This window comes from Trachypithecus francoisi, unplaced genomic scaffold, assembly GCF_009764315.1.
Source record: "Trachypithecus francoisi isolate TF-2019V2 unplaced genomic scaffold, Tfra_2.0 Lachesis_group5, whole genome shotgun sequence".
NCBI classification, from domain to species: domain Eukaryota; kingdom Metazoa; phylum Chordata; class Mammalia; order Primates; family Cercopithecidae; genus Trachypithecus; species Trachypithecus francoisi.
In genome coordinates, this window is record NW_022681470.1 from 137,375,376 (window position 1) to 137,399,181 (window position 23,806).

At 45.9% G+C, this 23,806-nt stretch overlaps 2 protein-coding genes across 3 annotated transcripts in view; one reads left to right on the forward strand and one right to left on the reverse strand.

The window, feature by feature from the left end:
* Positions 1-662: 662 nt before the first annotated feature.
* Positions 663-19,429, reverse strand: ZNF791 (zinc finger protein 791). Its single transcript, XM_033196213.1, has 4 exons — positions 19,259-19,429; positions 7,195-7,321; positions 6,004-6,064; positions 663-2,777 (listed from the first exon to the last, which is right to left on the reverse strand). Exons 1-4 carry the CDS (start codon positions 19,259-19,261, stop codon positions 1,238-1,240), a joined length of 1,731 nt encoding a protein of 576 aa, XP_033052104.1. The 5' UTR covers positions 19,262-19,429; the 3' UTR covers positions 663-1,237.
* An 89-nt stretch (positions 19,430-19,518) lies between these two features.
* ZNF490 (zinc finger protein 490) overlaps positions 19,519-23,806 on the forward strand; it is a 33,649-nt gene continuing 29,361 nt past the window's right edge. For both annotated transcript variants that reach the window (XM_033196215.1, XM_033196214.1), the window contains exons 1-2: positions 19,519-19,778; positions 21,427-21,471. In XM_033196215.1, the coding sequence (XP_033052106.1) occupies positions 19,662-19,778; positions 21,427-21,471 (162 nt within the window). In that variant the 5' untranslated portion in view covers positions 19,519-19,661. The remainder of the gene's footprint in view (positions 19,779-21,426; positions 21,472-23,806) is intronic.

Sequence of the window (23,806 nt, forward strand, 5' to 3'; positions counted from 1 at the left end):
TAAAGACTAAGACACAAACACACATTAGTGTAGGACTACCCGGGGTGAGGATCATCAATATTGTCTTCCGCCTTCACGTTTTGTCCCGCTGGAATATGTTCAGGGGCAGTCCTTCACATGGAGCCATCATCGCCTATCGTAACAGTGCCTTTTTTCTGGAATATCTCCTGAAGGACCTGCCTGAGACTGTCTTACTGTTAAAAAAATAAATACGAATACATTTTAAAACAGTATTGTAGATATATAAACCAGTAATGTAGCCATTTATTATCAAGTATATATTGCACATAATTATATGTGCTGTAATTTTTTTTTTTTTTTTGAGACAGTCTCTCACTCTGTCACCCAGGCTGGACTGTAGTGGCAGATCTTGGCTCACTGCAACCTCCACCTCCCAGGTTCAAGCGATTCTCCTGTCTCAGCCTCTCAAGTTGTTGGGACTACAGGTGCACCACCACACCCAGCTAATTTTTGTATTTCTAATGGAGACAGGGTTTCATCATGTTGACCAGGCCGGTCTTGAACTCCTGACCTCAACTGATCCTCCCACCTCAGCTTCCCAAAGTGCTGGGATTACAGGTATGAGCCACTGTGCCCAGCCAATTTACTTTTTTTTAATCTTTGATACAGAGTATCACTCTGTCACCCATGCTGGGCTGCCATTGCTTGATCTTGGTTCACTGTAGCCTTGAACTCCCATGCTCAAGCAGTCCTCCTGCCTCAGCCTCCCAAGTAGATGGGACTACAGGGTGCGCTTCCACACTTAGAAAATGTTTTTAGTTTTTGTAGAGACGGGGTCTCACTATGTTGACCAGCGCAGTCACAAACTCCTGGCATCAAGCAATCCTACCGCCTTAGTCTCCCAGTGTTGGGATTACAGGTGTGAGCCAACATGCCCAGCTGTGTTGTACTTTTATGCAACTGAAAGTGCAATAGGTTTACACCAGCACCATGAACACTTAAATAATGTGCTGCACTATGGTGTTTCTACCGCTACTAAATTGCCGTTGATAGAAATGTTTTAGGTATTATATAATCTTATGGGGCCACCAACCTGTATATGGTCCATTGCTCACTGAAACATGATTACATGGTACCTGACTATACATGAATTATCTTGCATCTCGCTTTCTATATTACACTGGTAGGATTTCTCTCTTCACTGGGAATTTTCACAACTTTGAAAGTATCTGTTAGAATTGAAAACTTTCCCCTATTTCTCCCATTTATAGAGTTTCTATCGAGCGTGCATTCTCATATGCTTTTGTAAGGATGTGGACAAACCGAAGGCTTTTCCACATTGCTTACATTCAACAGGTTTCTCACAACTGTGAATTCTTTCATGTCTTTGAAAGGAACTGTGAAGACTAAAGGCCTTCCCACATTCTTTACATTTATAGGGTTTCTCTCCAGTATGCATTCTCATGTGTCCTTGAAAGCTTGTGGGATAAATAAAGGCCTTCCCGCATTCCTTACATTCATAAGGTTTCTCCCCAGTGTGAGTTCTTTCATGTATCTGAATGTAACTAGAACAACTAAAGGCTTTTCCACATTGTTTACATTCATAGGGTTTCTCTCCAGTGTGAGTCCGCTCGTGTGTTCGTAACGCACTAGGAAAAATGAAGGCCTTCCCACAGTCCCTACATTTATAAGGTCCGTCTCCAGTGTGGGTAATCATGTGTCTTCGAAAGTTCTCGAGAGAAATGAAGGCTTTTGCACATTCCTTACACTCATAGGGTTTTTCTCCAGTGTGATTTCTCTCATGGATTTGCAAATCTAGAGGATAATTGAAGGTTTTCCCACATTTTTTACATTCGTAGGGTTTTTCTCCAGTGTGAGTCCTTTCATGTATTCGAAAGTAACTGGTCCGACTGAAGGCTTTCCCACATTCTTTACACTTATAGGGTTTCTCTCCAGTGTGCACTCTCAGGTGTACGCGAAAGGCTGGGCGTGCACTGAAAGACTTCCCACATTCTTTACATTTATAGGGCTTCTCTCCAGTATGAGTTCTTTCATGAATTTGAATGGAGGTGGAACATCTGAAGGCTTTACCACATTGTTTACATTTATAGGGTTTCTCTCCAGTGTGAATTCTTTCGTGTACTCGTAAAAAACTGGGAAAAATGAATGCCTTCCCACATTCCTTGCATTTATAAGGTCTATCGCCGTTGTGTGTTATCATGTGTGTTAGAACACTTGTGTGGGAAATGAAGGCTTTCCCACATTCCTTACACGCGTAGGGTTTCTCTCCAGTGTGAGTTCTTTCGTGTATTCGAATAGAACTGGGACAACTGAAGGCTTTCCCACATTTTTTACATTCATAGGGCTTTTCTCCAGTGTGAATCCTTTCATGAATTCGAAGTGAACTGGGACAACTAAGAGCTTTTCCACATTGCTTACATTCATAGGGTTTTTCTCCAATGTGCGTCCGCTCATGTGTTTGAAAGGGTTGGTGATATATGAAGGTTTTTCCACATTGTTTACATTTATAGGGTTTTTCTCCAGTGTGACTCCTTTCATGTCTTTGAAAGGATTTAAGATAACTAAAGGCTTTCCCACATTCCTTACATTTATATGGCTTCTCAAATAGCTCATATCCAGTGTGAGACCTCATGTGTCTAGTAAGGGATGAACGACGCATGAAGACTTTTCCACAGACAGTACATTCATATGGTTTTACTCCAGCAGTGTTCTTCCTCACACTGAGATTGGGACTGAAGGTTTCTGCACGTTGACTACCTTCTTTACCTTCACAGAGTCTCTCTCCCATATGGCTTCTGTAAAAAATTAGAAGCACAGTAATACTGGTTGTGTATTAATGATTTTATATTTGTCATCAGGTAGCAGAACTAAATTTCTTTTTTTTTTTTTGAGATGGAGTTTCGCTCTTGTTCCCCAGGCTGGAGTGCAATAGCGCGATCTCAGCTCACTGCAACCTCCACCTCCCAGCTTTAAGCGATTCTCCTACCTCGGCCTCCCAAGTAGCTGGGATTACAGGCATGCGCCATCACACCCTGCTAATTTTGTATTTTTAGTAGAGATAGAGTTTTGCCATGTTGGTCAGGCTGGTCTTGAACTCCTGACCTCAAGTGATCTGCCCGCCTTGACCTCCCAAAGTGCTGGGATTACAGGCGTGAGCCACTGCACCTGGCAGCAGAACTAAATTTTTATCATTTTCAGGGAAATAGTTTTCTGCCTGTCTGACTTGTTTAAAAATGAATATACTCAATGTTCAGCAAGAGGGCCTGTGTCACTGATAGCTATTATCAGAACAATAATACTGATGTATGGGGATTTTTTTTTTGGTTTCGTTTTGAGACAGAGTCTCACTGTTGCCCAGACTGGAGTACAGTAATGCAATCATGGCTTACTGCAGCCTTGAACTCCCGGGCTCAATCAATCCTCCCACCTCAGCCTCCCATGTAGCTGGAACTACAGGCGTGCACCCCCACGACTGACTGAATTTTCTATTTCTTGTAGAGATAGGGTCTCGTCTTGTCGCCCAGGCTGGTTTCAAACTCCTGAGTTCAAATGATCTGCTCACCTTGGCTTCCTGAAGTTATATGTGAGGCTTTAAAATACTGTTTCCGGCGGGCACGGTGGCTCAAGCCTGTAATCCCAGCACTTTGGGAGGCCGAGACGGGCGGATCACGAGGTCAGGAGATCGAGACCATCCTGGCTAACACGGTGAAACCCCGTCTCTACTAAAAATACAAAAAACTAGCCGGGCGAGGTGGCGGCGCCTGTAGTCCCAGCTACTTGGGAGGCTGAGGCAGGAGAATGGCGGGAACCCGGGAGGCGGAGCTTGCAGTGAGCTGAGATCTGGCCACTGCACTCCAGTCTGGGCGACAGAGCGAGACTCCGCCTCAAAAAAAAAAAATAAAATAAAATAAAATAAAATAAAATAAAATAAAATACTGTTTCCAAGGCTGGGCATGGTGGCTTATGCCTGTAATCCCAGCACTTTGGGAGGCTGAGGTGGGTGGATCACTTGGGGTCAGGAGTTTGAGACCAGCCTGGCCAACACGGTAAAACCCCATCTCTACTAAAAAATACAAAAATCACCCGGTGTGGTGGTACACGCCTATAATCCCAGCTACTCGGGAGGCTGAGGCAGAAGAACTGCTTGAACCCAGGGGGTGGAGTAGTGAGCCAAGATCATACTACTGCACTCCAGCCTGGGTGACAGAGTGAGAGACTGTCTCACAAAACAAACAAAAAAAATTGTTCCCAAGTACAATATTTTTATTTCTTTCTTTTTTTTTTTTTTTTGAGGCGGAGTCTCGCTCTGTCGCCCGGACTGGAGTGCAGTGGCCAGATCTCAGCTCACTGCAAGCTCCGCCTCCTGGGTTTCCGCCATTCTCCTGCCTCAGCCTCCCAAGTAGCTGGGACTACAGGCGCCCGCCACCTCGCCCGGCTAGTTTTTTTTGTATTTTTAGTAGAGACGGGGTTTCACCGTATTAGCCAGGATGGTCTCGATCTCCTGACCTCGTGATCCGCCCGTCTCGGCCTCCCAAAGTGCTGGGATTACAGGCTTGAGCCACCGCGCCCGGCCTATTTCTTTCTTTCTTCTTTTTTTTTTTTCTTTGAGATGGAGGATGGAGTCTCTCTCTTGCCCAGGCTGGAGTGCGTGGTGTGATCTGGGCTCACTGCAACCTCTGCCTCCCAGATTCAAGTGATTCTCCTGCCTCAGCCTCCTGAGTAGCTGGGATTACAGGTGTGCACCACCAAGCCTGGCTAGTTTTTGTATTTCTAGTAGAGACAGATTTTCACTATGTTCGCCAGGCTGGTCTTGATCTCCTCACCTCTGCTGATCCGCCCACCTTAGCTTCCCAAAGTGCTGGGATTATAAGCGTGAGGCACAGTGCCCGGCCCAAGTATAATATTTTTCAACCAGCGGACATCTGTGTCACTTGCGAAAACATTTTTGGTAAACATTTTCTGATAATAAATAAATTTGGGGCCCAGTGGCTCATGCCTGTAATCCCAGCACTTTGGAAGGCTGAGGTGGGTAGATCATCTGAGGTCAGGAGTTTGAGACCAGCCTGGCAAACATGGTGAAAACCTGTCTCTACTAAAAATACAAAAATTAGGCCGGGCGCGGTGGCTCAAGCCTGTAATCCCAGCACTTTGGGAGGCCGAAGTGGGCGGATCATGAGGTCAGGAGATTGAGACCATCCCGGCTAACACGGTGAAATCCTGTCTCTATTAAAAATACAAAAAATTAGCCGCGCATGGTGGCGGGTGCCTGTAGTCCCAGCTACTTGGGAGGCTGAGGCAGGAGAATGGCGTGAACCTGGGAGGCGGAGCTTGCAGTGAGCCGAAATTGCGCCACTGCACTCCAGCCTGGGAGACAGCAAGACTCTGTCTCAAACAAAACAAAACAAAACAAAACAAAACAAAAAAACAAAAATTAGCCGAGTGTGGTGGCACGTGCTTGTAATCCCAGCTACTCAGGAGGCTGAGGCAGGAAAATCACTTGATCCTGGGAGGCGGAGGTTGCAGTGAGCAAAGATCATGCCACTGCACTCCAGCCTGAGTGACAGAGCAAAACCTCATCTTGAGAAAAAAATTTAAAAAAAAAAAAAACAAACAAATAAATAAATAAATTTGGAGCTGCACTTGTTTCTCGCTTTAAAAGTGTCACAACTTTTTTTTTTTCCTTGAGATGGAGTCTCACTCTGTTGCCCAGGCTGGAGTGCAGTGGCACGATCTCGGCTCGCTGCAACCTCTACCTCCTGGGTTCAGGTAATTCTCTGCCTCAGCCTCCCGAGTAGCTGGGATTATAGGCGCCCACCACCACAACTGGCTAACTTTTTTGTATTTTTAGTAGAGACAGGGTTTCACCATGTTGACCAGGCTGGTCTTGAACTCCTGACCTCGTGATCTACTCACTGCAGCCTCTCAAAGTGCTGAGATTACAGGTGTGAGCCACGGCGCCTGGCCATAATATTTTTAAGATTCTTTCAAGGAACACTGCTATTTCTTGTGAGTACAACTCACCTTAGATTTCTCCCCTGGTTTTTGTGTTGATCTTCAACATTCTGGTCTTCCCATTTTTCCCCTAAAATGTAGATCAAGAATAATCATGATAAAGTATTAAAAATGATACAAATATTATTATAGGTTCACAATGAGCTGTAACCATGCTTTGTTTATTTACAGAAGTATTCCCTTTTTAGATTCCAAATCTCGTAACAGTGATTATGAGCAAGAAATGCTAGTTCTCTAATTGACTATATGAAAAAATGATGTCGGCCAGGCATGGTGGCTCACGCCTGTAATCCCAGCACTTTGGGAGGCCAAGGCGGGCGGATCACGAGGTCAGGAGATTGAGACCATCCTGGCTAACACAGTGAAACCCCGTCTCTACTAAAAATACAAAAAATTAGTCGGGCCTGGCGGCGGGCGCCTGTAGTCCCAGCTACTTGGGAGGCTGAGGCAGGAGAATGGCGTGAACCTGGGAAGTGGAGCTTGCAGTGAGCCAAGACCATGCCACTGCACTCCAGCCTGGGTGACACAGCAAGGCTCTGTCTCGGAAAAAAGAAAAAAAAAGAAGAAATGATGTCACTGGGGTGCGGTGGCTCATGACTGTAATCCCCACACTTTGGGAGGCTGAGGTGGGAGGATCACTTGAGGTCAGCAGTTAGAGACCAGCCTGGCCAACACGGTGAAACCCTGTCTCTACTAAAAATACAAAAATTAGCTGGGCATGGTGGTAGGCACCTGTAATCCCAGGTACTCGAGAGACTGAGGCAGGAGAATCGCCTGAACCCGGGAAGCAGAGGCTGCAGTGAGCCAAGATCCCGCCACTGTACTCCACCCTGGGGAACAGGACGAGACTTGATCTCAAAAAAAAAAAAAAAAAAAGGCCAGGCACAGTGGCTCACGCCTGTAATCCCAGCACTTTGGGAGGCTGAGGCGGGCAGATTACCTGCAGTCAGGAGTTCAAGACCAGCCTGACCAACATGGTGAAATCCCGTCTCTACTAAAAATAGAAAAATTAGCCAGGCGTGGTGGCACATGCCTGTGTTCCCAGCTACTTGGGAGGCTGAGACAGGAGAATTGCCTGAAGCTGGGAGATGGAGGTTGTGGTGAGCTGAGATAATGTCATTGCTCTCCAGCCTGGGCCACAAGAGTGAAACTCTGTCTCAAAAAAAAAAAAAAAAAAAGAAAAAATGATGTCATCCTTACCTATAGATGCCAGGTTCTTGAATGTTTCCTGCATCACATCTCTGTAGAGTTTCTTCTGTGAAGGAGCCAGCAGAGCCCACTCCTCCTGGCTGAAGCTCACAGACACATCCTCAAAAGCCACTGAGTCCTGAAACATCCAATATAAGTAGAGGAGAATAGGTGAGATTGATAAGGATGAGAGGTATACTCAATTCATAAGAAATTCACACATGATTTTGTGGTCTCCAGACATTTAGTGTATGACTCGATTGTTAGAAATTTAACAGCACATTGAACATATAAACTTACGGCTACATCTTTACTGTGGTCACTATAAGCTCTCTAATGGTAGTATCTAGTTCAACTTGGAAAAATGAAAGAAATCCTACACAAATGAGACAAACTTTAAGATCAATTTTTTCTTCCTTCCTTTTTGAGACACACATGGTCTTGCTCTGCTACCTAGGCTGGAGTACAGTGGTACAAGCACAGCTCATTGGAGCCTAGACCTCTCAGGCTCAAGCAATCCTCCAACCTCAGCCTCCTGAGTAACTGGGACTACAGGAGCACACCACTACACCTGGCTAAGTATTTTGTGTGTATTTTTTGTAGAGATGGGGTTTTGCCATGTTACCCAGGCTGGTCTCAAACTCCTCAGCTTAAGCGATTCACCAGTCTTGGTCTCTCAAATTGCTGGGATTACAGGCAAGATCTTCAATACTTTATGAGATAAATTCTTATTTCTTGTGTGTTTGTTGTTTTCTAAGAGACAGGGTCTTGCTCTGTCACCCAGGCTCAAGTACAGCAATCATAACTCACTGTAGCCTCAGATCCCTGGGCCCCCAAGACATCCTTCTGCCTCAGCTTCACGAGTAGTTAGGACTACAGATGTGCAACACCACACCCAGCTAATTTTTAATTTTTTTTTTTTTTTGTTAGAAATGGGGTTTTGTTATGTTGTCCGGGTTGATCTTGAACTCTCGGCCTCAAGTGATCCTCCTGCCTCGGCCTCCCAAAGTGTTGTGATTTCAGGTATGAATAACCACACCCAGCCCACAGCGTAATTTCTTATTACCCAAATCATTCAGCGTTCCTGAAGATGTGGGATTAAATGAGGTGGAGGTTTTAATAAGTAAATACACATTGAGAATCTTCTATCCACTTTGTTATACATGAGAGGCCAGGAGGCTTGTGGAAATCCAACTTGTAACAAGGTCTAGCTGCCCATATCGTCCTGAAGTATTTGAGGCCATTAGAACTCAGATTCTGCTGACTGAATGGAAATACTCTTTTAGAGATATATTAATTTCAACTTGTTTCCGATACATATATGTCCCCATGTGGTGGCATTACAGGCGTGAGCCACCGCGCCCGGCTGTGTGCGTAATATTTATCATAGACTCAGTTTTTCCTTTTACTTTCTGTCCCACTTCATGAGGCTAGGAAGTTACTGGGAACACAGAGCTCAGGCACAAGGAAGGGGCCCTCACAACTGAGACCTTCACAAAATCCTTATACCCATGAGCCTCAGAACTGCTTCCAACCAATTTGTAGCACAAATACATATACACATGGAGATAAAATGTCAGAAGATCACTTTCTGGAAGATCCATAATCATGTCATCTGGGCTTTGCTGACTTTGAAGAATAGATTGACAGTATCAATTTTCTTTTTTTTTTTTTTTTTTTTTTGAGACGGAGTCTGGCTCTGCCGCCCAGGCTGGAGTGCAGTGGCTGGATTTCAGCTCACTGCAAGCTCCGCCTCCCAGGTTCACGCCATTCTCCTGCCTCAGCCTCCTGAGTAGCTGGGACTACAGGTGCCTGCCACCTCGCCCGGCTAGTTTTTTGTATTTTTTAGTAGAGACGGGGTTTCACCAGGTTAGCCAGGATGGTCTCGATCTCCTGACCTCGTGATCCGCCCATCTCGGCCTCCCAAAATGCTGGGATTATAGGCTTGAGCCACTGCGCCCGGCTGACAGTATCAATTTTCAAGGGACTTCACTGACATCCACAATGGTCTGATGGTGAATTTGCCCATGATTATATAAAATTAACAGGTAATTTCATACCTCCAAAGGAACATAAAATCTGGGTTGGGATGGCTCATGCCTGTAATCCCAGCACTTTGGGAGGCCGAGGCGGGTGGATCACCTGAGGTCAGGAGTTCGAGACCACCCTGATCAACATGGTGAAACCCCGTCTCTACTAAAAATATAAAAATTAGTTGGGCATGGTGGTGCATGCATGTAATCCCAGCTACTTGGGAGGCAGAGGCAGGAGAATCACTTGCACCTGGGAGGCAGAGGTTGCAGTGAGCTGAGATTGCACCACTGCAGTCCAGCCTGGGCAACAGAGCGAGACTCCATCTCAAAAAAAAAAAAAAAGGGCTCAGTACGGTGGCTCATGCCTGTAATCCCAGCACGTTGGGAGGCTGAAGCGGGCAGATCACAAGGTCAGGAGATCGAGACCATCCTGGCTTATACGGTGAAACCCTGTCTCTACTAAAAAACACACACACAAAAAATTAGCTGGGCGTGGTGGCGGATGCCTGTAGTCCCAGCTACTTGGGAGGCTGAGGCAGGAGAATGGCATGTAACCGGGCGGCAGAGCTTGCAGTGAGCCCAGATTGCGCCACTGCACTCCAGCCTGGGTGACAGAGCTAGACTCCGTCTCAAAAAAAAAAAAAAAAACAAAAAAAACGAGAACATAAAATCTCCTTTCTCCAGTTTCAGGAGAAAGTGATTCCCAGACAGACACTCTAGGGGCTGTTGTCCCAGGTTCTTTCATTTCCATGCACTCATGTGCACCATACATGAAAAGATCCACATAGTTAGAAGGGGGTTTCTTAAGTCATCAGGACTAGGGTCTGAGCAGGAAGAAATTTGGCTCCAGGCAACTCTCCCTTCTTGACAAGTTCATCTGCATGCCTGGGTGCTCTCTGTAAGGTTTATTTACATTTACATATAATAGAAAATAAATATTTTGGCCAGGCGTGATAGCTCCTGTCTATAATCCCAGCACTTTGGGAGGCTGAGGTGGGCGGATCGTTTGAGCCCAGGAGTTTGAGACCAGCCTGGGCAACATGGTGAAACACTGTCTCTACAAAATATACAAAACTTGGCCAGGCATGGTGGTGCATACCTGTGGTCTCAGCTACTTGGGAGGCTGAGGTGGGAGGATTGCTTGAGCCCGCTAAGTCAAGGGTGCAGTGAGCCAAAACTATACCACTGCACTCCAGCCAAAAATAACTAAAGATTTCATGTATAGCATTTTACTAAAAAATAAAAATAAAAAAGAAAACAGAAAAAAAAGTATCATATCCTTGATAATTAGGAAATGTCAAATAGTTCCCACTTCAAACTGAATAGGAAGACAAAACTAATCGATTAAGATAACATTAGTGTTGATGACTACAGAGAACAATTATGTACAAATGAAGGATCAATTGATACACTCCACCACTTTTTTTAAGTTTGTAAATTTAAACTTGACCAAGATCCAGTAATTTTTATCCAGCCACCAGAGAATTTATTGTACGTTTGCACTTGGAGACTGAAACAAAAATAGTAGGAGCATTATTTTCCACAAAGCAAACAAAAACAAAACCATGAAAAAGACTAAACACCACAACCCTTGGAATGGGTAGCTTGCAGCTTCAGATACTAACATGTGAAAAATATACTGAGAGGTGGCTGGGCGTGGTGGCTTTAACCTGTAATCCCAGCACTTTAGGAGATTTAGGTGGATCGATCACGAGGTCAAGAGATTGAGACCATCCTGATCAACATGGTGAAACCTGGTCGCTACTAAAAATACAAAAATTAGCTGGGCATAGTGACTCATGCCTGTAGCCCCAGCTACTTGGGAGGCTGAAGCAGGAGAATTGCTTGAACCTGGGAGGCGGAGGTGGCAGTGAGCTGAGATCACACCCCTGCACTCCAGCCTGGCAACAGAGCAGACTCCATCTCAAAAAAAAAAAAAAGAAAAAGAAAAAAGGCCAGGCACAGTGGCTCACGCCTATAATCCAGCACTTTGGGAGGCCAAGGCAGGTGGATCACAAGGTCAGGAGATCAAGACCATCCTGGCTAACACGGTGAAACCCCATCTCTACTAAAAATACAAAAATTAGCCGGGCATGGTGGTGTGCACCTGTAATCCCAGCTACTTGGGAAGCTAAGGCAGGAGAATCACTTGAACTTGGGGGGTGGAGGTTGCAGTGTGCTGAGATCTCGCCACTGCAGTCCCGCCTGGGCGACAAGGGCGAAACTCCGTGTCAAAAAACAAACAAAAAAGGCAGAATTCAGCCCTGCCTGTGGCACACATCTGTAGTTCCAGCTATTCAGGAGGCTGAGGTGGTGGTTGCAGTAGGCTGAGATCATGCCACTGCATTCCAGCCTGGTGACAGGGTATACCCTGTCTCAAAAAAAAAAAAAGACTTCCAGCAGGTAGAAAGTCAGAGAGGACATAGTTTAGTTGAAAGGCAACAACTAGGTTTAATTAAAATCTATGGAATGCTTCATCCAACAGAACAACACACATTCTTCTCAAATTCATGTGGAACATTCACCATGATAAACCGTGTTGTGGACAAAAACACACCTTACCAATTTTCAAAGAATATAAATTATATAAAACATGCTCTCAGACCACCATGGTATTAATCTAGAAATCAATAACAGAAAAATAGTTAGAAAACCATCAAACATTTGGAAATAAAACCCAACACAGTTCTAAACATGAATCAAAAAAGTCTCAAGAAAAATTAAATTTGGGCCGGGTGCAGTGACTCATGCCTGTAATCCTAGCACTTTGGGGGGCCGAAGTGGGCGGATCACAAGGTCAGGAGTTCGAGACCAGCCTGGCCAACATGGTGAAACCCCGTCTCTACTAAAAATACAAAAATTAGCCGGGCATGGTGGTGTGCACCTGTAATCCCAGCTACTTGGGAAGCTAAGGCAGGAGAATCACTTGAACTTGGGGGGTGGAGGTTGCAGTGTGCTGAGATCTCGCCACTGCAGTCCCGCCTGGGCGACAAGGGCGAAACTCCGTGTCAAAAAACAAACAAAAAAGGCAGAATTCAGCCCTGCCTGTGGCACACATCTGTAGTTCCAGCTATTCAGGAGGCTGAGGTGGTGGTTGCAGTAGGCTGAGATCATGCCACTGCATTCCAGCCTGGGTGACAGGGTATACCCTGTCTCAAAAAAAAAAAAAAGACTTCCAGCAGGTAGAAAGTCAGAGAGGACATAGTTTAGTTGAAAGGCAACAACTAGGTTTAATTAAAATCTATGGAATGCTTCATCCAACAGAACAACACACATTCTTCTCAAATTCATGTGGAACATTCACCATGATAAACCGTGTTGTGGACAAAAACACACCTTACCAATTTTCAAAGAATATAAATTATATAAAACATGCTCTCAGACCACCATGGTATTAATCTAGAAATCAATAACAGAAAAATAGTTAGAAAACCATCAAACATTTGGAAATAAAACCCAACACAGTTCTAAACATGAATCAAAAAAGTCTCAAGAAAAATTAAATTTGGGCCGGGTGCAGTGACTCATGCCTGTAATCCTAGCACTTTGGGGGGCCGAAGTGGGCGGATCACAAGGTCAGGAGTTCGAGACCAGCCTGGCCAACATGGTGAAACCCCGTCTCTACTAAAAATACAAAAATTAGCCAGGCATGGTGGCACATGCCTGTAATTCCAGCTACTTGGGAGGCCGAGGCAGGAGAATGGTTTGAACCCAGGTGGAGGAGGATGCAGTGAGCTGAGATTGCACCACTGCACCCCAGCCTGAGTGACACAATGAGACTCCATCTCAAAAAAGAAAAAAAAGAAGAAGAAAAAAGAAAATTAAATTTGAATTAAATGAAAATAGAACTTATCAAAATTGGAATGCAACAAAAACAGTGCCTAAGTGAAATTTATACTATTAAACTCTCACACACCCACAAAAAATTTATACACGAATCTTACACCTTTCACAAAAATTAAGCCCAAATCAATCATAGATGTAAATGTAACATGCAAAACTATCCACTTGGCTTTGGCGATGAATTTTTAGATAAACCACTAAAAGCACAATCTATGAAAGGAAAAAATAAGTTTCACTTCATTACAATGAAAAGCTCCTGGTCGGGTGCAGTGGCTCATGCCTGTAATCCCAGCACTTTGGGAGGCCGAGGTGGGCGGATCACAAGGTCAGGAGATCAAGACCATCCTGGCTAACACGGTGAAACCCTGTCTCTACTAAATTACAGAAAAATTAGCTGGGCGTTGTGTTGGGTGCCTATAGTCCTGGCTACTCTGTAGGCTGAGGCAGGAGAATGGTGTGAACTTAGGAGGTGGAGTGTGCAGTGGGCCGAGATCGCGTCACTGCACTCCAGCCTGGGTGACAGAGCGAGACTCTGTCTCCAAAAAAAAAAAAAGAAAAAAGAAAAACTCCTACTCTGTGAAAGAAAGTGTTAAAAGAATAAAAATAAAAGGCACAGACAGATTTTTGCAAATCTTCACAAAAGCACTTATCTGATTAAGGACTAGTATCTGAAATATCCAAAGAACTCTTTTTTTTTCTTTTTCGAGACAGTCTTACTCTGTCGCCCAGGCTGGAGTGCAGTGGTGTGATCTCAGCTCACTGCAACCTCCACCACTTAGGCTCAAGGGATTCTCATGCCTCAGCCTCCCAAATAGCTGGGACTATAGGGGTGTACCACCACATTGGGCTAATTTATTTTCCCGATCCCATGGCAGCTCCAGCCCCAGCCTCGGCCCCACCACTCCTCAGCCCTGCTCCCCAGTAGCCTGGGTGGCCCCACATGAGCCTCCATGCCTAGCATCCTTTTTGTTTTTTTGAGACAGGATCCATTATGTTGCCCATGCTGGGCTTATAATCCTGGGTGCAGGCAATCCTCCCGCTTTAGCCTCTGGAGTAGCTAGGATGACAAGCATGTGCCACCATGCCTGCCTCCAATTCCAACTCTTAAATCTCAACAACAATAAGACAAACGAACCAGTGAAAAATGGGCAAAAGACCTGAACACACACCTCACCAATGAAAGATATACAGATGGCAAATATACATATGAAGAGATGCTCAACATTATATGCCATTAGGGAGCTGCAAATAAAACTGAAGAGATATCAGTTTACACTGATTAGAATGTACAAAGTTCAAAATGCTAAGAACGGCAATGAATAGCAAAGATGTAGACAACAGGAATCCTCATTCCTTGCCAATGGGAATGGAAAATGGTATGTCTACTTTGGAAGATAGACAGTTTCTAACAAAACGTCCTCTTACCAGTGGACCATGCAATCACATTCCTTGCTATTTACTCACGTGAGTTGAAAACTATTGTTCACACAAAAACCTGCCCATGAATATTTACGGGAGGTTTCTTTATAACTGCAAATTTAAGACTTAACCGACTGGGCGTGGTGGCTCACGCCTGTAATCCCAGCACTTTGGGAGGCTGAGGGGGGCGGATCACGAGGTCAGGAGATTGAGACCATCCTGGCTAACACAGTAAAACCCCATCTCTACTAAAAATACAAAAAATTAGCCAGGCGTGGTGGCACATGCCTGTAATCCCAGTTACTTGGGAGGCTGAGGCAGGAGAATTGCTTGAACTTGGGAGGTGGAGGTTGCAGTGAGCTGAGAGCGTGCCACTGCACTCCAGCCTGGGTGACAGAGTGAGACTCCATCTCAAAAAAAAAAAAAGACTTAACCAAGACATCATGCAACAGGTTTATGGATAAACAATCTGTGATACAATCTTTTTTTTTTTTTTTGAGATGGCGTCTTGCTCTTGTTGTCCAGGCTGGAGTGCAATGGCACTATCTTGGCTCACTGCAACCTCCACTTTACAGGTTCAAGCAATTCTCCTGTCTCAGCCTCCTGAGTAGTTGAGATTACATGTGTGTGCCACCACGCCAGGCTAATTTTTGTATTTTTAGTAGAGACGGGGTTTCGTCATGTTGGCCAGGCTGGTCTCAAACTCCTTACCTTATGATCCACCTGCCTGGGCCTCCCAAAGTGCTGGCATTACAGGCATGAGCCAGCGCGCCTGGCTGGTACAATCTTACGATGAAATATTGTTCATTGATAAGAGAAATCAGGTATCAAGCCATGAAGACACAGAAGAACCTTAAAAGTATATGGCTCAGTGAAGGAAGCCAATCTGAGAAGGCTATATCCTGAATAACTCCAAGTATATTACATTCAGGAAAATATAAAACCTTAAGACAGCAAAAGTATCTTTGGATGTCAAGAAATTGTGGGAGGCCCGGGTGGGAGAACTGCTTGAGCCCAGGAGTTCCAGACCAGCCTGGGTATTATGGCGAAACCCCACCTCTACAGAAAACATGAAAATTAGATGGGGATGGTGGTGCACGCATGTAGTCCCAGCTACTCAGAGGAGGCAGGAGTATCACTTGAGCCCAGGAGGTGGAGGTTGCAGTGAGCCATGATCACACCACTGCACTCCAACCTGGACGATGGAGTGAGACCCTGTCTCAAAAAAAAAAAAAGTTAAACATGGGAGACTGAGGTGGGAGGATGGCTTGAGGCCAGGAGTTCCAGACCAGCTTGGGCAATAGAGTGAGACACTGTATCCAAAAAAAAAAAAGCCAGGCGCAGTGGCTCACACCTGTAATCCCAGCACTTTGGGAGGCCGAGGTGGGCAGATTGCCTAGGTTGGGAGTTCAAGACCGGCCTGACCAACATGGAGAAACCCCATCTCTACTAAAAACACAAAATTAGCTGGGTGTGGTGGCGCATGCCTGTAATCCCAGCTACTCGGAGGCTGAGGCAGAAGAATCGCTTGAACCCGGGAAGCAGAGGTTGTGGTGAGCCAAGATTGTGCCACTGCATTCCAGCCTGCGCAACAAGAGCAAAACTCTGTCTCAAAAAAAAAAAACAAAAAAGTTAAACATATTCCCCAGCGTGGACCCAGACTCTCCCAGCTTGAAAAATGTAACCTTGGTCCGGCGTGGTGGTTCACACCTGTAATCCTAGCACTTTGGGAGGCCGAGGCAGGCAGATCACCTGAGGTCAGGAGTTCGAGACCAGCCTGGTCAACATGGTGAAACCCTGTCTCTACTAAAAATACAAAAAAATTGGCCAGGCATGGTGGCACACACCTGTAATCCCAGCTACTTGGGAGGCTGAAGCAGGAGAATTGCTTGAACCCAGGAGGCAGAGGTTGCAGTGAGCTGAAATCGTGCCACTGCACTCCAGCCTGGGCAACAGAGTGAGACTCGGTCTCAAAAAAAAAAAAAGGAAAAATGTAACCCCTAGAGTGTGTCAGTACCTGATAATGGAGGATAGGAGCACCTGATCAGCAAGGAACTAGGGGAGCTCCATCACTCTTTCTCTCCTATGGCAGCAAAGAAACATTAGATTCCCCAGGTTTCCATTTTCCCAAGTGAGGAAACTCTCAACCAGATTGAGATTGAGGTTCTGATGCAAAGGAGCTCCTCAATTCATTAACCCTGTCTCTAGAAACATAAGTCCTGACCTTCACAGACACTGTCAATATGCACCAATTACACTCAGTACACCTACATTACAGATGTGAAACTCAAACGTAATGTCTAAAAACACACCCAAGGAAACCACAGTTAAAACCTCAGACATCCTTCCCTCTTCCTCTAACAGCATCTGCCTGTGGATCCTCAACTTCCAAGTGCTCTGCAGTTTCTCTCAGTACAAAGGGATCCTTCCATGGCGGGCATGAGTAGCTGGCAGACCTGTAGGGGAGACTCCCCAGGAAGAACCAATTGGGCCTTCAATGATCTTTCTTTGCAGGCTCAAGGGTGGACTTAGCTTGGAAACACTTATCTCAGGCCTCTGGTCCCCAGTTGCAAGGCTCTGGAACACTACTAGTAATTTTAAATGAGACAATTTAATTAAATTCTTAAGGATTGTTCCTTAAACATCTAGCAGAGGGCCTGGCACAATGGCTCACACCTGTAATCCCAGCACTTTGGGAGGCCGAGGTGGGTGGATCACCTGAGGTCAGGAGTTTGAGACCAGACTGGCCAACATGGTGAAACCCCGTCTCTACTAAAAATACAAAAAAACTAGCCAGGTATGGTGGCATATGCCTGTAATCCCAGCTACTAGGGAGGCTGAGGCAGGAGAATCGCTGTCAATATGCACCAATTACACTCAGTGCACCTACATTACAGATGTGAAACTCAAATGTAATGTCTAAAAACATACCCAAGGAAACCACAATTAAAACCTCTGACATCCTCCCCTCTTCCCCTAACAGCATCTGCCTGTGGGTCCTCAGCTTCCAAGTACAGAGGTTGCAGTAAGCCAAAATTGTGCCACTGCACTCCAGCCTGGGCAACAGAGACTTGGGCTTTAAAAAAAAAAAAAATCCAGCAGAATTACTTAAACACAGTGTTTATGTATAAAGGAAGCAAGAGGCCAGGCGTGGTGGCTCACGCCTGTAATCCCAGCACTTTGGGAGGCTGAGGCGGGTGGATCATGAGGTCAGAAGATCGAGACCATCCTGGGTAACATAGTGAAATGCCATCTCTACAAAAAAAAAAAAAAAAATTAGCTGGGCGTGGTAGCGGGTGCCTGTAATCCCAGCTACTAGGGAGGCTGAGGCAGGAGAATCACTTGAACCCGGTAGGTGGAGGTTGCAGTGAACAGAGATCGTGTCACTGCACTCCAGCCTGGTGACAAAGCTAAACTCTGTCTCTAAATAAACAAATAAATAAAGGAAGGAAGGAAGGAAGGAAGAAAATTTAAGGCATTTAACAAGAAAACCCACTACTGCTTTCAGAAAATGAGAATGTCGGGCAGGGCATAGTGGCTCATGCCTGGAATCCTAGCACTTTGGGATGCTGAGGCTGGAGAATCGCTTGAGCCCAGGAGTTCAAGACCAGCCTGAGCAACAGCCAGACCCCATCTGTTAAAAAAGAAAGAAAGAAAGAAAATGATAATATCAGTCAATTATTTCCATGGCAAGAAATAGTTTACTAAAGTATTACTTATATCTGAATGCTTCTAGGTGTTGCAAGTTTAAGTCCTGGAATACCATCTGAAATCATCAAACTAAAAGAACAGACCTCAGAAACATATTCCATGTGCTCAGGGGAAGAACAAAGAATTTTTAATAAATGTAACACTGAGATTTTTTTGTTTTCTGAGATTCATTCACTTTTTGCCTCTTTGGAAATATCTGGTACTATCTCTCAAGTTCTTCTGATAACATATATTTTATATTTATTGGAAAAATGACATTCAAATGAATAAATCTTTTCAAGGTCATAAACCCAAGGCAGGACAGTGCCAATCTGAAACTGTGCTGAAAACATAGATCACCCAGGAAAGTTTACAAAAAGGAACCTCAACCCAAAGGAGTTCCCATAGGATGTCTGTGCCCTGGAAAGATACCAGAATGAGGGGCACAGCATTTTATGCAGAGTAGTTCCAAGTGAATAATTTTTCTGATTTTTTTTCTCTGATGTAAAATATCCACAAACAAGAAATCTTTTAAAAGAGGCATCAATTGGAAAAAAGATTATTAAAATACTGCGTGTGTTTGAAATGCACCACACAGGACAATGAGTTGGTGACGATGTTTTCCACTGGAGAGAGAAGTAGGCGTTTGGGAACACGGGGAGGGATCTGGAAATCTAGGGATTAATGGCCCGCCGTGGGAGGAGCTAGGCTGGGGGACAGGGTAGTGGATTTGAGACTCTGCTTCCAACATCTTTGGAAGACTCAGGGGGAAACCACCTTTGGGAATAAAGAAGGGACTGCAGACCCTACAGACTGCAGCTCCTCCCACTCAAACCAAACACACAAGGCGGAATTCTCCCCATGACCCTTCCGTGGTCCCTGCACAATCTGGGAAAGACTTGGGGCTGCGGGCGCGGAGCTGCCCAGAGAGGGCTCCGGGGCTGGGACCGCAGTCGCCGCGCAGGGATGAGACCGGACTCTTGGCGTCCCAGCTGCCAGCCTAGCCCCACACTGCGGCCGGAGGTGACTGTGGGGAGGCCCGGGTCCCGCGACCACGGCCGGTTCCAACTAGGCCGGCCCTGCACACTCACCATTTTCCGGCCTCGGGGGTATCCCGGTGTTGTCCCTACGGTTCAAGGAGCCAGCGCACGGTACAGCGCATCCGATGCAGGGGGACAGCAACCTGACGCGTCAAGGTGCCAGGAGACCAAAAGCTGAGCACAACCCGATCGCATAGTGACGTAACACGCATTGTCGAAGGGTAGTCGTACCCCTCTTTCCGGCGGCGCCCCTGATTGGACAGTTAATACAGCCCCGCCCCCTTTTGTCCGAATGACAGCTAGGCGGCTGGTCTAGTAGCTAGGCAGATCTCGCTTCCGCCGGTGGGACGGAACTGGTGCCCTCCGTGGACAATTGTGTTGAAGCAGAAATTGTTCCGGATCTCGGGTCGGACACGGAAGTCTTCCTGCAGTGTTTCTGGATGCGGGGACAGGGATGCGCAGGAATTCCAGTCTCAGTTTCCAGATGGAGCGACCCCTCGAGGAGCAAGTCCAGAGCAAGTGGTCGTCTAGTCAAGGCCTCACAGGAACGGGAGAGTCTGATGTCCTCCAGGTACCAGGGGCTTGGCATAATGTTGTAAGGCCTCTCGTGGAATAGTGACCCTTGTTTATAAACAGACGGTTACTCCATCATGTGTAATAAAAAGTGTGGTGTATTTTAATCTTTGACTATAACAGCGTTGAGGCGTCCACCTTTCTTTTCCCCACCTCCACACATTTGGCACTTTAGAAAAGGAACCCCAAGCCAGGGCTTGGTGGCGCACACCTGTAGTCCCAGCAACTGCGTGGTGGGGGTGGTGGGGGAAGTTGGGGGGTGGGTGGGCTGAGGCGGGTGGATCATGTGTCTCCAGGAGTTTGAGTTCAGTCTGAGCAACATGGCCAGAACCCATCCCAAGAAAAAAAAAAAAAAAAAAAGGAAAGAAAGAAAGAAAAAAGAATCCGTAGGACACCCGAGCACTTGGCTCTGGTGGTAAATTGCAACCCTAACCTGGGCACAGGGACTCTTTTCAGACCAATCACGATCTATGAGACGTGTTCAGTAAACTGCATTTTACTGTGGAAGGAAATGGTTTCTTTTTGTTGGTTGGTTGGTTGTTTTTAGTTTAAGCATGTTTTTATTGCTTTTCATTTTCATTTTTGTAGATTTATGGTTACAAATGCACTTGTGTTACATGGATATATTTCATAGTGGCGAAGTCTGGCTTTTAGTGCACCCATCACCCAGAGTGTATATTGTATCCAATAGGTAATATTTCATCCCTCATCCCCTCTCTCTCTCCAACCTATTGGCATCTCCAGTGTCTATTATTCCACTCTGTATGTCCATGTTTACCCATTGTTTAGCTCCCACTTATATGTAAGAAGATGCAGTTTTTGACTTTCTCTTTTTGTTATCGCACTTAGGATAATGGCCTCCAGTTCCATCCATGTTGCTGTAAAGTGGAAGGAAATTTATCTCAAATAAGTTTTCTAGAGTGTCCCTACAGAACTTTGAAAGGCCAAGAGTCCAAGACCAGCCTGGGCAACATAGCGAGATCCCATTTCTAAAAAAAAATTTTTTTTTTTTTGAGGCGGAGTCTTGCTCTGTCGCCCGGACTGGAGTGCAGTGGCCAGATCTCAGCTTACTGCAAGCTCCGCCTCCCGGGTTTACGCCATTCTCCTGCCTCAGCCTCCCGAGGAGCTGGGACTACAGGTGCCTGCCACCTCGCCCGGCTAGTTTTTATATTTTTTTTAGTAGAGACGGGGTTTCACCGTGTTAGCCAGGATGGTGTTGATCTCTTGACCTCGTGATCCGCCCGTCTCGGCCTCCCAAAGTGTTGAGCCACCGCGCCCGGCCTAAAAAATTTTTTTTAAATTAGCTAAGCATGGTGTTCACCTGTAGTCCTAGCTGCTTCAGAGGCTGAGGCAGGAAGATCTCAAGGCTAAGAGTTTGAGGTTACAGTGAGCCAAGATTGTGCCACTGCATTCCAGCCTGGGAGAGAGACAGACTGTCTCTAAATTTGTTTTTAAAGTAGAAACATTTTCTTTTTTCTCATTATAGAGGAGACAGTGTAATCTTGAAAACTCTCATGATCCACCCTTCTTGTAGCTCTGTGTGTACAGGTAGATGAAGGGGGAACAATGCTTCCAAGGTTGTCAAATGTGATGTTTGGTTCTAAATTGCTGAAACTCACAAAATGCATCCTCTTGTTTCTAATTAGATGCAGAACAGTGAACACCATGGACAAAGCATCAAGACTCAAACTGTAAGTGAGATTGCTACCTGTCAGTGTGGCCACCTTCCTGGTTTATAATGACCATTTGGGCCTGTGCTTCTGTGACCTCTTTGTGGGGGGTCTTTGGGGTCTTTGTGAAGCATCAACACACTCCCATAGTCAAGGCCAATAACCAGGCTCTCAGGTGTGTCCTGTTCATTGCCCTCACCCTGTACTTCCATCGTCCCTTACCTTCATTGGTCATCCCAACACAGCCACCTGCATCCTTTGGAATATCACATTTGAGCTGGGTGCAGTGGCTCATGCCTGTAATCCTGGCACTTTGGGAGACTGAGGTGGGAGGATTGCTTGAGTCCAGGAATTGGAGACCAGTGTGGGCAATGTAGTGAGACTCTGTCTCTACAAAAAATAAAAAAAAAAATGGCTGGGTGCAGTAGCTCATGCCCGTAATCTCAGCACTTTAGGAGGTAAGGTGGGTGGATCACTTGAGGCCAGGAGTTGGAAACTAACCTGGCCAACATGGTGAAACCTCATCTCTATTAAAAATATTTTTTTTAGGCCGGGCGCGTTGGCTCAAGCCTGTAATCCCAGCACTTTGGGAGGCCGAGACGGGCGGATCACGAGGTCAGGAGATCAAGACCATCCTGGCTAACATGGGGAAACCCCGTCTCTACTAAAAATACAAAAAAAACTAGCCAGGCGAGGTGGCGGGCGCCTGTAGTCCCAGCTACTCGGGAGGCTGAGGCAGGAGAATGGCAGGAACCCGGGAGGCGGAGCTTGCAGTGAGCTGAGATCTGGCCACTGCACTCCAGCCCGGGCGACAGAGCGAGACTCCGTCTCAAAAAAAAAAAAAAAAAAAAAAAATTTTTTAAATTAGCTGGCGTGGTAGGGGGCACACCTGTAATCCCAGCTACTTGGGTGGCTGAGGCACAAGAATCGCTTGAATCTGGGAGGAGGAGGTTGCAGTGAGCTGAGATTGCGTCACTGTACTCTAGCCTGGGCAACAGAGTGAAACTCTGTTTCAGAAATAAATAAATAGGCCTGGCGCGGTGGCTCAAGCCTGTAATCCCAGCACTTTGGGAGGCCGAGACGGGCGGATCACGAGGTCAGGAGATCGAGATCATCCCGGCTAACACGGTGAAACCCCGTCTCTACTAAAAAATACAAAAATCTAGCCGGGCGAGGTGGCTGGCGCCTGTAGTCCCAGCTACTCGGGAGGCTGAGGCAGGAGAATGGCGTAAACCCGGGAGGCGGAGCTTGCAGTGAGCTGAGATCCGGCCACAGCACTCCAGCCTGGGCGACAGAGCGAGACTCTGTCTCAAAAAAAAAAATAAAAAATAAAATAAAAATAAAAATAAATAAATAAATAAATAAATAAAGATAAAAAATTAGCTGGACATGGTGACATAGTCCCAGCTTCTCGGGAGGCTGAGGCAGGAGGATGGCTTCAACCTGAGACTGCGGTGACCTGTGATGGTGCCACTGCACTCTAGCCTGGGCAACAGAGCTAGACCCTGTCTCAAAAAAACACAAAAACCACACATTTGGAGTTATGTTTACTTGTTTGCATAGTTCGGACAAAACGATCACTGTAGTTCTGACCTTCCAGGTAACCATGCAAGAGACAGATAAGGCACTGGTTGGTATCAGGGGTATCTAATTCCGTCATTGCTGTCAGTTCCCTGATCTAAGTGACTCTGTAATCCCAACACTTTGGGAGGCTGAAGTGGGAGGAATTTCATGGGGAATGACTACAGCCTTCATGCATGTAGATACATAATCTGAGCCTGAATATGTCATCTTCACATAAAACCACCATTTGGTTATTGAGCGTTCTGTGAATCCTGGGTTCCTTGGCTCATAGGAGCTTCAGTGTGGCTTTTCCTGGCCAGGAGCTTGCCTAACATTTTCAACAATCCAATCCTTAAGTTCAGCATGCTGGTATTTTTCAGTGTCTGGGTCACCGTCCTTCTTGTCTACCAAAACCCCAAACGGGGAAGGTCTCAATCCTGGCCTCCACTGATTTGCTGCTGCTTCTCTGTCTGCAGATGCTATGCTGTTCCTGTTCTTGTTCGTTCCTTTTTTTTTTTTTTGGACACAGGGTTCTTGCTGTGTTGCGCAGGCTGGTCTCAAGCTCCTGGCTTCAAGCAATCCTCCTGCCTCAGCCTCCAAAAGTGCAGGGATTACAGGTGTGAGTCACCACACCTGGCCTAAGTTTTCAGTTTTTGACAGTTCTCAGTATATGTGGTGGCACGCCTTTGGACTTTAATACTGAGAAATTCCATTATTATTATTATTGTTATTATATTGTATTGCTATTACTATTATGTGCTGTCGCCCAGGCTGGAGTGCAGTGGCAAGATCA